General features: G+C 41.0%; 1 protein-coding gene across 1 annotated transcript in view; it reads right to left on the bottom strand.

Annotated features, from left to right (window-relative positions):
* Positions 1–4,025: 4,025 nt before the first annotated feature.
* The window catches only part of C7 (complement C7), a 47,671-nt gene continuing 35,769 nt past the window's right edge, over positions 4,026–15,927 (bottom strand). The window contains exons 15-18 of the mRNA XM_006193051.3: positions 13,164–13,355; positions 9,471–9,561; positions 7,009–7,193; positions 4,026–5,291 (exon numbers count right to left, since the gene is read on the bottom strand). Of these exons, the coding sequence (XP_006193113.1) occupies positions 5,110–5,291; positions 7,009–7,193; positions 9,471–9,561; positions 13,164–13,355 (650 nt within the window). The 3' untranslated portion in view covers positions 4,026–5,109. The remainder of the gene's footprint in view (positions 5,292–7,008; positions 7,194–9,470; positions 9,562–13,163; positions 13,356–15,927) is intronic.

The following is a 15,927-nucleotide window of genomic DNA, read 5'->3' as shown; positions in this document are numbered from 1 at the left end:
GCCCTAAGACTTTCACGCTAATCACGTTCTCCTTAGGATGTCTGGTAGGACTTTCCTCTGATGAGACAATTCCATTTCACTGCTACAGAAAATTCCTTTGGCGTGTCTGTGTTCCCAGCCAACTTGGTTGGCAGATCACTCCGTAATGGACCCTCATTCAGCGGCAAGTTGGCTTTATTCTTTCAGTCAGTGCTTCTCTGTTTTGAGCATCAGTGATCGGTTATAGGCCTGAGGGCCCTCCCACAGAACTCAGCACCAGTCCCCTCTCACAGGGCTGCCTGGAAACAACAATGATAACAGCACAGTTCTTCATGTTTTTCCTTTTACAGGAAATTGTCCTCAGCCTGTGAATCAAAAAGAACATTTTATTTTTCTTTCTTCTGCCTACCTTCTCCCTTCAGCCCACCCCTTCTGAAACAATGACAGTCTTGCCATCTGGTCTTCTTAACCCTTGGCTGAAAAGCAAAATTTTTATGTGATTGATGTTTTGAGTATAAATTTGGAGCTTGGCCTGACAGGAATAAATAAAAAGACAAATTGTAGGCGCTTTGGTTGTCACAGCAGGGACTCCTATCACGCCATCAGCCTTCCCATCCCCAAACGAGTGAACTGCCTGAAAGACCGAGGTAATTGAAAGGCATGCAGACACCTCTGGTTTCTCAGATATTAACGGAAATTGCCTCCTACTGCAGCTGCTTTCTGGCTCAGTGTTTTCTGCTTTCTCTTTCTGCTTTCAGTGTTCTGAAAGAGAACAGTTCATTCCATTTCTAGCTGAAGTATTAATAGCCTTTAACTAGTCTATGAAGGGAGAAAAAGCTCAGTGGACTGTTAGGTAGTAGGATTAATGTGGCTGCTCGATTCTGCTGCTTCTATCCTGAGAATGCTCCAATCTCTCCCCCCCACCTCTGTCCCTCTCTCTCTATCCCTCTCTCTCTCTTTCCCTCTCTTCCTTCTCCTTTTCATTTTTCTTCTGTCTCTCCTCCCCCTCTCCTACCTCAGAGAAAGAGTCGTAAATACACCTGAACACCCAAGAGTATGTTGCACCTTAATTTATCTTACCTTCAAGTTTATGGTGGCCGCCCTCACTAGCTGTTATGTTCATCTTACTAATAATCCGGATGCCTATGGTGGGTCAGTATGGGTGTGTATGGGGGTGTAAGTTGGGTAGGTATAGGAAGAAAATATAGAGCAAATGATAAACTGTGGGGTTCAAAAAATATTGATTAATATACTTATCTTAGCCAAAAGGAAAAGTGATTAACATTTTACATGCAGACACATAAGAAGCTATTTTAGGAAGTGTTGGTGTGAAGGAAAAGCCAGGCTGGGCCTACTCGTAAATCTAAGTGTAACAGGTGTCGATTACTGATCTGAGTTTTGCTGGGCCTAACTCATAAATCTAAGTTTAATTAGTGTTGGTAACTGATCTGTTCTTATTAGAAAAGTTCTAGTTTACTGATTCCCTGCTTCCCTTTTGTGATATTGCTGAGCTGTTTGCGCCCTTTTGGCTAAAAATCCCACGCTTATAATTAACCCTATAAAACCTCACACACACGTCTTGAAGGTGCTTAGAGCTCCAGAGCAGAAGCCCCTCTGAGCCCACCGGCGTAATAAATCTGAGTATTCCAACCCTCCGAGTGGTGCTTGTTTCTTGGCTGGTCTGTTGTTTCCATAACATTGGGTGAACCAGCTTCTCAGCACCTACAGCTCTGGTGGCTACTTAACAACAGGATGGGCTCACAAGTCCCACGTGAAGCTGGGATTAGCCACGAGCTGCCTAGCTGAAAGGGGGAGCCCTCAATCAAATTAGCCAGTTACCTGGCTCGTTGCTGGGCAGGCGACTCAGGGCTCCAGGAGAAATTTGTCAGCTAGTCCGCAACCCCACCTTCCCCCATCTGAATACCAAGAACCCTCCCTCTGTTTCAAGGGGATTCCAAGCATCCTGGACTGTTGATGGTGGGAGGGAGGTTACATACAGAGCAGTTAGGATGGGGCTCAGTAAATCTCAGGGCATTGATAAGCAGCACTTCTGTTGGTCAATTATCAGGAAATGTGTGGAGTCACAAGAAGGCATATTCCGCCACAATTAGAACTTCCAAAGCAGCTTCTCTTCCCTGGATGACTTACAGTGTCCACTTAAACTGTGAGTGATGGTCTGTAGGATGTGGCTTGTCTCCCACATAGCTCCCTGATGCTGGTTAATGCACCAGCTGATTCCTTCCTTTCCCTGTGTCCGCCACTAGGTCCTGATGACTTTGACTTCAGCACTTTCTGTTTTCTCCTCCAAGGCTAGAGCCCAGCCCAGCCAGGTGGCCCTTACCTGGTTTGAGGCAAAGAGCGGGGCAGATGGGGAGATGCTCACACTCCCTCTGTTCTCCTTGCAGTCTATTTTCATAACATAAATAATCCTCCCAGCTTTCCTCAAAGCCTTCTCTTTAGATATTCTAGAACTTATTTTGGAAGTTTCAAAACATTTTCAAAGACAATGTTGAAAGTAACTTTCCTCTTGCAGTCCTGCTGCCACTATCCCACTTCTCTCATAGACAATTGTGAGTGTCTCTGTCTAACTAGAGGAGAGGCCAAGTATAAGGATGTTTAGAAAAGAAAAAAAAAAGGCATGAAATTTAGTATTTCAAGACAGAATCTCTCTGCAACCTCATTCACTGGTCCTTTCCTTCTCCACCAACTACTCACCCAGCCCTTCCTTCTCCTTCACTAATTCTGTGAACTTACTTCTCAAACCTCTTAGTTGTCAAATCTGCTAATTAATTTTTTTCGTTCAGACCTCATTCTCTTACAGCATTGATAATGCTGACCATTTCCTCGGTATTAGTTAGGAAAGGAGGGTGGCAGGACATAAGTAGTACACATTTAACTTCATGTAGCTTAAGATGAAAGGAGAAATTCGGGGAAGGATACTGATCTGTCTCCTCCCAAATAAATTATTTGTTCAACTCTTTGTCTCAAGGTCTGCCTCCAAGCCTGGACTTTTCAAACCTATCCCCCTACCCAGGGTAGAAAGTAACCCCATAATAACCTTTAACAAATGCAGTTGACCTCTGGATTGTCTGGATGCTGTTGTCTTCAATCAATTTAAACTTGCCTTCTTCAATCAATTTAACATGTAACTTCCACATATTATATCTGGATCTTTCCTCAAAGGACAATTTGATATATAAAGCTGGACCTAGATCAGACTTAAAACTTCAGACAGGAACTTATAGGTACTGCCATTATGGAAAACAGTATGGAGGTTCCTCAAAAAACTAAAAATAGAAAGTATAATCAAACAATCCCACTTCTGGGTATTTATCCAATGTAATTGGAATCAGGATCTCAGAGACATACCCGCACTCTCAGGTTCATAGCAGCACTATTTACAGTAGCCAAGGTAAGGAAATAACTTTAGTGTCCATCATCAGATGACTGGATAAAGAAAATGTGTATACATACAATGAAATGCTATGCAGCCTTAAGAAAAGAAATTCTGCCATTTATCCCAACATGAAGAGACCGGAAAAACATTATTCTAAGTGAAATAATCCAGACACAAAAAGATAAAAACTGTATTCTTACTTATTTGAAGTATCTAAAATAGTCAAATTCATGGAAGCTGAGAGTCGAATGGTGATTTCCAGGGGCTGGGGGCCAGGGAGAATGGGGAGGTGATGGTCAAAGGATAACAAGTTTCAGTTACACAAGATAAGTGAATTCGAGAGATCTACTACACAGCTCAGTGCCCACAGCTAACAATACTCTGAAGAGGGAAGTTCTTATGTTAAGTTTTCTTACCATTATAAAAACAACGATGAGGGTGGGAAGAAACTTTGGGAGATAATTGGATATGTTTATGGCCCTGATAGCAGTGATGGTTTCACGGATGTATACTTATCCGCACTCACGTACAGCTCTTTACATGTCAATCATACCTGAATAAAGTAGTGTAAAGAATTTAAAAATATTTTTTTAAAAGCACATTAGCTATTCTTCATGGAAAGATTCCTTAAAATTAAACATAACACAGATTTTTCCGTTTCAAAGGACAATATCTTTAATGAGTTTTTTAATCAGTATTTAAACTAAAGTTTTGTTGAAACATATTTATCAGTATCAGAAAAGTACAGATATTATTTATATATAAAAGCACATTTTTAAATTCCATTGAAGCCCACTCATTTCACCTCCCACAGCTGCTATTTTGTTTTGATGAAAGATGAATAGGGAAGAAACAGAAGGCTAATGCTTCAGGATCTACCTGTAGAGCCCCCTGAAAAATAGTTGTGTGTCCCCTTTAGAGAACATCATTCTCCCAAATACGCAATCCCTCAATAGCTGAGGCACGAATGATGCTTCCTACAAAAGCAGAGGGGAGGAGGGGGGCAAACTGCAGGTCTCGTGTTTGGCACACACTAAAGAAAAGCCCCAGACAGAAGCCTGAATTGTATTTGTTGTCAGACAGGAAGGTAGAAGGTGCCCCTGTAACCGTTACGTGATGAATCTCACTCTGACACGACCATGGTTCAATCTCCTCACACATCCGCGATCCCTAGGCGTGGTGCTTGAGTCAATAGGGTGAAGTCTGAGATTACCTCTTGGGATGCAATAATCATATCTGACTTTTTCCATTCAAGGTCCCCTTCGTATTTGGTTTTAACTGAGGGAAGCCAGCCTCTCTAATCTTTCTGTTTTCCGAATCAACGTAGAGAGTGTACTCTTGACCAAGGGCAGAGTCAATCATACTTAAAAAGAATCACAGAGCATTCAGATTTCTCCAGTCTAATCCTGTAATTTTCAGATTAAAAAGTCAAGGGCGAGAAAAATTAGCAATTTTTCCAAGAACACCCAGTTAGTTCCTGCAAAGGTTCATCAATATCCTTCATCCTGACTGACATTTAAGAAAAAGAAGAAAAAGAAGACCTGGATTCAGATTTGGGAAAACAAAGGTTTGCGTGATTATACAGGCGGCTGGGAGTTGGGAGAAATGGACCTCAGGGCAAGGACGAAGAACGTGCCTGCGCGCTGAGAAGCTGTCTGCGGGCCGGTTGTGCGGAGGTTTCCACTCGGCCACAGCGGCTGGGGGACTCCGAGCACGGCCACGGGCACCGGGAGCTACGGCGCTTCGGTGGCGCAGGGCCTTATGCTGGTGACGGAGATGCTCTGCCCTCGGCATCTCAGGACCCCGGCCTCACACTCTGTCATCGTCCGCTCCTTGCCGTTCACATCCACGCAGACACTAAACCCTTCTTCCTCGCACTCCGAGGCGGCTCTGCAGACACATTTGCTGCTCTGGGCTGCAATAAGAAGCAAGAGAGGCTTGAAGGCACATCGCAGAGGTGGGAGAGGCAAGGCGCGTTCCATCCAAAGTCACGATGCGGTGGTTGGAGAGCTTTGGACGCCTCTGCCTCGCGTGACACAATTGATTACATCCCCCCACCCCCACCCCGCCCTCCGGGAAAAGCAGCAGGACCAGGAAAGGGAGGCATTTCGCTCCACTCAGAATAAGCAGCTTTTGAGGCTGGAGCCAGGCTTCCTACCGGACCCAGAGGGGCAGTTCTCTTCCCCTCATGAGCTCTCTACCTGCTGCCCAAACCTGGTGTGGTCCTTCAGCGCCCAGACCAAATGCGGACACCTCAGCAAGGAGCTGGGCAAAAGGCTCAAACAGGGAGACAAGAAAATAATTCAACTTGCTTTTTTGGAGGGTGGGGAGGGGTGAATTATGGATTTTTTTTAATTGAAGTATAGTCATTTACAATGTTGTGTTAGTTTCTGGTGTACAGCATAGTGATTCAGCTATGTATATGTTCCTTTCACACTTTTTCATTATGAATTATTGCAAGATATTGAATATAGTTCCCTGTGCTATACAGTAGGACTTTGTAGTTAATCTATTTTATATATAGTAATTAGTACCTGTAAGTTTTCTATTAAATTATTGGAATAAAACTTGCTTTGAGAGAAAGGGCAGGAATCTCAAAAAGCCTCAGATCTGGTAAAGACCAACCAGAAACAAGCTGGAGAGGAAAGCGGTGTGTGCACAGAAGGTGTGAGGCTGGAATACCAGCCAGGTGTCCGTAGAAGAAAGGTAACAAGGTCAGCCAGCCAAGTGTGGTGACTGCCAAACCAGAAGTGGCCCAGACGTGGCTGGAGTGGCATGTGTCATCGTCTCTCGAGTGAGGGAAGAGGTGCCCGGCGGGGACCAGCCGGGAGGGGGAGGGCCTGAGGAGCTGGCAGAGACCTTGCAGATCACACAGTCCAGCTCCCAAATTTGCAGACGGGGAAACTGAGGGCAGGGACTTGGCTCCAGGAACTCCACTCTTCCCCCTTGATAGTAAAGCCCAAACCCTGAGAGGTGGACCAGCCGGTGATGGTTATCAAGATGACTGTGAGTGCTACGTGGACACAGCACCAGCAAATATTGAGAAAGTGGTACCTCTTTTTCTCTTCTCTTCACATCCTTCTGAGTACTTCTGGGAGAAAGTGTCAGCTTGGCATTGGAGTGCTTTCAACATCCCCCAACACTTGCCAAACAACCCTTATCACAAAGAAACATCATCCCCCAAACTTTGAGCAGCATCTGACTAGTATCACCAAAACTTGTTTCATTTCATTGTATGCATTTTTACGGTCACCCAATATTTATGACAAGTGATATTTCCTGTTAAGGATGTGATAAAAACTTCCTTTTTTAAAAAAATTGTTATTTTTGTTATTTTTGTGTGAGTCTGTTTTTTTAGATGAGTACAATATGGATAATACCAGGACAGAACAAAAATCATGAAGGTGGAACATAATGTTTGGGAGGACATTCAGACCCTCAGGGAAGGTTCTTGATCCATTCCTCTTCCCAGGGAAGGCAGTGGGAAAGGACAGTTCACTCTCAGACTAGCCTCAGTCTTTGACATCCTCAGGGATCTGCTTTGATCTGCTGCCAAACTAGAAAGCTGCATTTCTGAAAACTTCACTATGACTTTAGCATTGTTATGGTTACAAATATGAAATGCCCCTTACCATCACATTTTCCCCACAGTGGACACACTCCGCAAGCTTTCTCCACTGAGGCAGGCAGAGTACAGCTCTCTCTACCAGTAACGGTGTAATTTCTCCCCTGACACTGGAGAACGTGCATCTTGCAAACGGTCAGAGGTAGTATCCTTTTGCTTCTCTCGTCTCGAGCACATACATCCAAGGAGGATCTGAAACAAATGTTTTAAATTACTTTTTTTTTAACAAGATGTTCATTCTTCAGAGCTGAGAATGAGAAGTAAAAGGGGAGGCTTTGAGCTCAGCGCCTCCAATGTTATCACCCAGAGCAAAACAATGAAACGGAAAGGCAAGTCCCCTTCACTACTTCAGCCTGACCCCCTCCAATCTTCAAAATGAACATATTTTGCTCTTTATTTGCTCACAATTTTTACAAGCTTAGATATCTACTGTCGATCTAGTTTCATCTAGAACAGATCAGATACAGCAAATTAGAAGAGAAGGCAACGTATGCTAGCAACAGCTGATGGACTGAGAACAAAGGAGACAGAAAATCAGCAAAGATCAAACACTCAGAGACTTCTTAGTCAAGTGGCACCACTGACTGCGGGAGAAAGTAGCTCCTTCCAGCCCAGCAGCCCTGAGAGTGCATGTCCACAACACTATCCACAGTTGATGACTGAATCCTCAAGGGAAGATGAACTCTTTTTTTCAATGCCATTTTTAGAGTATCTATGTTTGCAAAATAGTTTAGAAATATTTCCATAAAATGTGTTGCTTTTTTCTTAAGCATTGGTGCTAAAATAGTGCCAACTATTTGAAATGTCACTAACTAAAACAACCACATTTCTGAATGCTGATGGGTAAGGAAGCCATTACTATAGTGAAACCTTAGACAACAAGGCTTTTTTTTAAGAAATTGCACTTTTTTTTTTAATATTGGGGATTGAACCCAGGACCTCATACATGCTAGGCATACACTCTATCACTGAGCTATTCCCACCCCCAAGGTATTTTTGAATAGCAGACAGAATCTATATTTACTTATGTATATGTCTAGCTCTAATGTTTTCTTCTCTGACCAAGAGCTAAATTTACTTGGACATTTACATAATAGAAACAAATCCTTGTACCTCTTTTCTATCTGTTTATTTAAACTTTAAATAGAATGACTCAGGTTAAAGGGCAGAGACCTTACAAGGTCACCTACCTTGTTATCAGTATTTGTTAAGAAAACTCATACCATGTCTATAAACAACAGGGTGCAGATAAACTAAATGAATCAGAGAAGTTGGAAAGAGGATGAAAGTGAATCAAAGTAAAAAACGATTAATAAAACAGCACAGTCAGAATATTCTGGGCTGGCCATTTCCATCTATACTATTCAGTTATATTGTCCTTCATACAAGAAGTGATTTCTTACAAGACACCACTGCAATCATCATTAACCAATGTAGGTGTTTAAGGAGTTGGATATATGTTTTAATGATCATACTAACTGAAAGCCAAGTAATTGGCTCATAAATGTGTGTTTCTATTCTTAACCTTAAAGATGGCCAGTAAGTCTGTGGCATAGGATATCTCCCATTTGCTTTTCCCAATTCACCCTCCACTCTTTTCCATCTTGCTTGAGAGGCTGACATGTGTGGACCACATCAACAGACTTCCTTGTCCTCTAGTTTCAGGTGTGTTTGATCAATGGTCAGGGAGCAGGGTGGGGATCAGGGGGTGCAGGAGATTGGAGGGAGGGAAGAGAGTGTGGGGGGTATTCCCCTGAGGGGTCACTGAGGCCCCTAAAATGAGGGACTCAGCCCCTTCTCAACTCCTCCTCAGCTAGCCCTCTCTGTCTCCAGTTGTTGTCAAGGCTCCTCTCTCCCCGCTTCAGGCTTGGACATGGATATACTGTGTACTCTAGCTCCTACCAGTCCAGGAGGACTGCCCTGCCCTCTTCTCTCCCCACATTTCTGTAAACAGTCCCACCAGTAAACCTCTTCTTGTCCCCATTTAGTTGTGCCATCTGCATCTGACATCTAGTAACTGCTTCAGATATCCTTCTACAATGGAGGGGCTTCAAGTTGGGTGATGTTCTTATAACACAAATCTACTTCAAGAATCAGAAAAGCAGCTGCTTTATTATTGCTTTAAGAGTTTACATGTCAAGGGAATTTCAGCACTAATCTCCTCAAGCTCTAAATTCTCAGGTGACAGTTTTGTCATTCTGCCCCATTTTACACAGAGAACGAGCAGTGCTCAAACACTCCTTCAGCCTCTCTCACCAGCCAGCTTAGAACACTGCTTTACACCACCAATCCATCAGTCCTGGTAACCCAGGCAAATGACAGGCAGCACATGGACCAGATTAAAATGCAAGAACCCTTAACCCTAGGTAGGTAACACCTTCCATCTAACAGAGACTACTGTCTTAAGAAATCATCCCATTTACTTTGAATAAAATAAAACAGACAGAGGTGAGCCTAGAGAGAGCTTACCCACATTCATAGGGCATTTTACAAACACATCTTGAATTCTGCAGTTTCTCCCAGCGCTGACATTCAGGCACTTTCTGTACCAAAGGGGCGTCTAAAAGAAAAAGATAACAGAGATGCGGTTGTTAGGAGAAGAGCTTCTTCGTAGCAAACAAGGTATTATTTTAATTGTTGAAACAGGCTCTGGAATACTCTGAAGTGCAACAAGTTTCTAAAAAAAAAAAAAAAAAGCTTTAGCTGCAAAGCATTTTATAAGAGATAGAGTGTTTCTAGAAGCACCCTACAAATAATTTCATTGGTCATGATAGCCACCATTTCTTCAGCATTTACTCTTGGCCCTGCACTTTTTATACATGGTGATATTTAATCCTTCTGAGCAATGCCCACTTAAGAGATTAGGAAATTAAGAGTCAGAAAAGTTAGGAAATTCATGCTAGTTAAATTGGCCAAGCCAAGGTTTAACTCCAGCTGTGTCTGAATTGAAGGCCAATGGAGTAGGCTCCCTTTCATCAAGACAGTGGGGTTTACTCTAATGGAAAAAAAAAAAATATGAAAACGAATACATGTATGTATATGCATGACTGGGACATTGTGCTGTTCACCAGAAATTGACACATTGTAATTGACTGTACTTCAATTAAAAAAAATTAAATTAAGTTTGAAAAAAGAAGGTGGGGTTTAAAAACCATTTGCTGTGTGGACTGAATTTTGCCCGCTGTGCCTATAACAGGACAAAGCAGCAACATAACTTGACCTATATGTGGAGAACTCTCAGATCTCAAGGACAGCTATAATAACCTCTTAACATGTAAATGATCAAGTGGTCTTCCCTCCACAGTGAGTAAATGTCTAGAGATACTTACATTAATAAAATCCTCTCCACCACTTTATGTTTTCTACAAACTGATAGAAAGCCAACCATCATTCTAATTTTAACAGGTCCAACTTACAAGAGCATAATTTGCCATGGCCTGGGCTACGCCTGATTCCAACACAAACCATCTACAACACCCTGCTGTTTCCACCTTCCCACCAGCTTCATTAGATGGAATTCAGCGGCCTGTATTTGTGCATTATAAAGCTAATTACCTGTTTCCTATATCTGTAAGAGTCATTTATCTGAAGGACATGTTTAATGGGTGCACAAGCCATGGAATTCCTTACTTTGGAAAACTTAAGAACTTTAGACATGACAGGAAAATCTCATGAACAAGGAAGGCATAAACTTGAAAATATGGTAGCAAGGTGAAGTATGCCTGCTATGTCTAGCAACGTCTGTAGCAGGTACTTATTCTTTGAACGTTTTTCTTTGAAAGGGTATTATCCTAAATGCAGTGTAGTGTCCTGAATTGGATCCTAGACCATAAAAGGACACTGGTGGAAGAACTGGTGATAAATGAATAGGGCCTGTAGTTTAGGCAATAGTATTGTAATAATTAATATTAGCAGCTGGGTTTTGACCAACAAAACTGTCAAGGGGTGTGAAATGCTAATATTACAGGAAGATGGGTAAAGGGTATATGGAAACTATACTTGCAGTTTTTCTAAAATCTAAAATGATTCCAAAATAAAATATTTTAATGGTATTATCTAGATCAGTGCTTCTCAACCAGGGGCAATTTTGCTCCGCAGGGGACATTTGGCAATGTCTACAGACATTTTTGGTTGTCACTCCTGTAGAATGCTACTGGCATCTTGTGAGAAGAGACCAGATTCTGCCAAACATCTTACAACGCACAGGACAGGTTCCCACAACAAAGAATTACAGGCATTTCAGTAATGTTGGGGTCGAGAAAGCTTGATCTAAATGTAAGTTCAATGATTAAGCCATATAAGTTAACTCTTCATTTGTATTCGTTTATTTGCTAATCATTCATAAGGATGGAATTTCAGATTGTAAATATTTTCTAAAAGTTATTATAATTTCTCAGTGAAAGATCACTTGTAGAATTACCTAAACCAAAGACTTTGGCATTTAAAAAGAACACAGCTTTGTTATCTTCATAGTATAACTCTTAGGGTCCACCTACCGTATGCACCTTTACTATTTTAAAATCAAATATCCTCACATCAAGACTAAATACTGACAGGGATGGGGACAAACGAGGGACTAGTGTTTAGTGGGTACAGAGTTTCAGTTTGGGAAGACGGAGAAGTTCTGAAGATGGATGGTATTGATGGTTGAACAATAATGGGAATGTCCTTAATGCCACTGACCTGCACATTTTAAAATGGTTAAAAATTGTGTATTTTACCACAATAAAAAAAAAAAAAGACTAAACACTTATACAACAGATATTTTAAAACTCTGGAGGCTGACAAGATTCGGATTTTTTGTTTGTGATGGGCTTAGTTTAAGGGGAGTTATTACTGTTATCCACGTCTTCTGAAAAGCACACAGGTCTCAAAAACATCCTTAATTAAAACCATAATAAAATTTGCTGCTGAGAAAATTCATACCAAATTGTGCTACAAAGTGATTGAAGAAGACATTTTAGGAAAACAAGTATTAATCTCATTTGGAAGAAAAGAGCACCGTCATCGACTGCACATTGTTCTCTTTAATGTCGGCATTATTGGTACAGGTCCATTACTTTATCCTCAATGAACTCACGGTTATGCTGCAGTGCACGTGGACAACAAAGCAGTTGTCTCTGATGTGGGTCTTTGACAGCTAAAGTGCACGCGGGAACCAGCATGGCGGGCGTTCCGGTGGACACACTGCCCTCCCATTCTGTCATCTGTGACTTGTTTAACATCACAGCCCAGGTCCACCATCAGTCACAGAGAGCCCCATACACCCTGCTCTCTTTTCAGTTGTGAACATCTAATCCACCTACTACTATTACTCATGGAATCTTGTCTTCATCTTCAGCACAGAAAACAATTTCAGCATTGAATTAAAAATCATATACTCAAGAAATAAGTAAAATAAAATGCGAGTGTGATTTTCTTTTTTCATTTTTAATTGCTATGAACCTGATATTTTCCATTTATTAAAAAATGTAAGCAAAGAAGTTTGAGGTTATTTTGAAAACAAATCCACCCCCTCTTAAGTATCTCTAAAAAGAAATAGTTTGACTTTCGAAGTCTCTTCCTGCCTTAGCTTCTTAAAAGAACATTTTAATTTTCCATGTATTCAAAATACTGGATATTTTGATTTCTATTATTAAGAACAACTTCACAAACTACAATACTTTTCCTTCAATAACTCCTGCTTTGCAGTGTTAAATGTAAAGGCTTTTAAATTTTCAACTTCAATAATACTGATAAACTCTGAGAGCCCCAAAATGAAACATGTAGAATTTTATATAAATTTTGACCTCAACTCTGGACTTTATAAAAGTACATTTAAAAAGTCATGAGGAAACCAGAAATCAGCTTTTTGAAATTCTTTATTTTCTTGGCATCCTAATAGATTTAAAGCTAATCTTTGATATGAAGGATATATGTTAAAATTACAGAATCACCAGGGCTAGTCTTGCCTTTCCTGGAATTCTGTGAGTCTGTCTGTGCCACATGAAAAAAGTCTGTTACCCGGTCTATGAACTGACCTCCTTCTTGTAGGGAGGCAGGGAGGGAGGGAATGACCCACAGTTATGGTGGTCCGATGCCTTGAAGAACCACCACAGGGACTCTCACTAGCCCGAGTTCACCGAGTTCAGTTATCCTTGGACAGAACCAGGAGCCACTCACCTTTTTGCACACACTGGACATTCTTCATCTCAGGGCTCCACTTAAGGCTGGATCCACAAAGAAACGTTGAAGGACCTTCTACGGACATGCCACCTGAACAGGAAATGGCCACCTTCTCGCCGACTGTGTAGAAAGCTTTGTGGGGATGACTCTGCATGCCATCCATCAGTGCAGGCAGAACACAGGCAATTTCTAAAGAGAACGGAGAGCAGAATGCAAGGGTCATTGCTTTCCTAAACCATCTTTTAAAAAAATTGACAGTCTTGAACGGTGCTGATACACTTGTTCTGCTTCTTCAAATTAGCAGACAAGGAGGAAGAGGTGAGTTCACCCTGAAGACAAGTCCCAGCGTGCCTGGCAGATAATGACATTAACAACTGAAGACCAATACAGTCCCCATCCTCTCACCTCTGCCCTCAAGGCAATGTGACAATTCAAATTGAATAAGCCCTAAGTCCAGCCTACTGTTAAAACCAGACTTTGCATAGCTGCTACTTCTCTCTCTCACCTGGTGAAGTCCCACCAGAATTTTCCCAAGAGCTGTGTTCATTTGCATGTCATTAGCATACTTTCAACTAGATATTTTACTACCTGAAATTTTAAAGAACCACCTTTAACATTGCAATCATAAAAATGTTAAATCTTCTTTGGTTTCCCATTTCTATTTTTTCTTATCCCATTCCATTCCTTAGCTTAAATCTTCTACTTGAAAAAACAAGGAGAAAAGTGAGAAATATGCATAGTCATGAAATCAAGTCAGAATTCAAGCTTAAAAAAATCTTGCCAATCTCTCTAATGGACTTTGGACAATATTCTATAAAGTACTATTCTATTTCTGCACCATTTTCATCAGAAAATCCATTTATTCATTCAAAATCAGCATTTATTGAGTGCCAATATTGTGCCAATAAAGTTGTACACAAGATGCTCATCACATATTCTGCCTTGAAAGAGCTAATAATCTATCTACTCAGCCATAAAAACCGACAACATAATGCCATTTGCAGCAACATGGATGCTTCTGGAGAATGTCATTCCAAGTGAAGTAAGCCAGAAAGAGAAAGAAAAATACCATATGAGATCGCTCATATGTGGAATCTAAAAAACAAAAACAAAAACAAACAAACAAACAAAAACAAAGCGTAAATAAAGGACAGAAATAGACTCACAGACAGAGAATACAGACTTGTGGTTACCAGGGGGGTGGAGGGTGGGAAGGGATAGACTGGGATTTCAAAATTGTAGAATAGACTACACTGTATAGCACAGGGAAATATACACAAAATGTTATGATAACTCACAGAGAAAAAAATGTGACAATGAGTGTGTATATGTCCATGAATAACTGAAAAATTGTGCTGAACACTGGAATTTGACACAAAATTGTAAAATGATTATAAATCAATAAAAAATGTTAAAAAAAAAAAAAAAAAAGAAGAAGAAGAAGTTAGTGAAGTGGACCAATCAGAAGTGAGAGTAATAGCCAATCAGAAGTGAGAGTAATAACCAATCAGGAGTGAAGGAAACAACCAATCAGAAGTGAGCTCAGAGACCCAATGGAATTCTAGGTGTAAGTTAGCCACTTTAGAGGCAAAAAGTGAGAGAGAGCTTCCCGGCCAGGGAACCAGACGGTGCTGTGAAGACAGCAGCAGCCCTGCCTAGGGGTCCTGCCGGTCCTTTTATGGGGCTTCCTGCCTCACATAGATTGTACCAAATATGCCACATTGATGAGGGTTGTTGAGGGCAGGGGAGTATATACGTGTGGGTGGGGAGGGCTATGTGGGAACTCTGTATTTTCTGCTCAATTCTGCTGTAAACCTGAAACTGCTCTAAAAAAATTAAGTCTATTTTTAAAAAAAGAAAAAATTCAGTGGTGGGAAGGGTATAGCACAGGGGTAGAGTGTGTGTTTAGCATGCATAGGGTTCTGGGTTCAATCCCCAGTGCCTCCATTAAAATAAATAAATAAATAAACCGAATTACCCCCTCCACACCAAAAATAAATAAATAAAAATAAAAAAACAAATAAAAATTTTTAAAATGGGAAAAAAAAATCTATCATCAAATTTGTTTATCTCTGGCCATGACACATTTCTTGCTTCCACAATCTCGTTCCCACCAAGACAAATAGAAAGGCTGTACAAAATTATAAGGAAAAATATTCCTGACAGCATCAGAGAAAAACCAAAGCAGTGGAAGTTTGGAGGTCCAAGATTCCAGAGAAAAGGGAAGTCTAAAGTAGTGATTACAATATTTGGTAATGCCTTTGTCCTTGAGGTATTTATAAATTTGAAAAACAAAAAATTTTTTTAATGTGCTGAAAGACAGCTAAACTAAGGAGAAAGCTGCAGCTCAGAGGCTGAATAGCTGGATACAGTTTTTAGCAGTCTCACAGGGCTGGGAGATCAAAATTAGAGTCCAGTCCTCTACAAAGGGGAGGCCTCGGTAGAAATCCCATACTTTCCTTTAGAATCCTTAACGGTGACAGCCGAGGGCAAATGGAAACTGGACTTAGGTCAGCCACATCACTTGCCAGAAGCAAACCAACATCTTTACCATCATCTAAAGTCTCAAATTATTTCTTTAACTTTTTTACATGTGAAGTCTGTAATTCAACCAAAACTCATTTAACATTAAAAAATACGACAGAAACAGACCTATAGCAGATCCAGACAATGGGATTAACAGTCATGGACCATGAAATAACTATGATTAATACGTTGGGAAAAAAAATAAATGACAAGATGGAGAATTGCAACAGAGAGC

This window comes from Camelus ferus, chromosome 3, assembly GCF_009834535.1.
Source record: "Camelus ferus isolate YT-003-E chromosome 3, BCGSAC_Cfer_1.0, whole genome shotgun sequence".
Taxonomy (NCBI): Eukaryota; Metazoa; Chordata; class Mammalia; order Artiodactyla; family Camelidae; genus Camelus; species Camelus ferus.
This window is presented reverse-complemented; position numbering and strand designations above follow the sequence as displayed.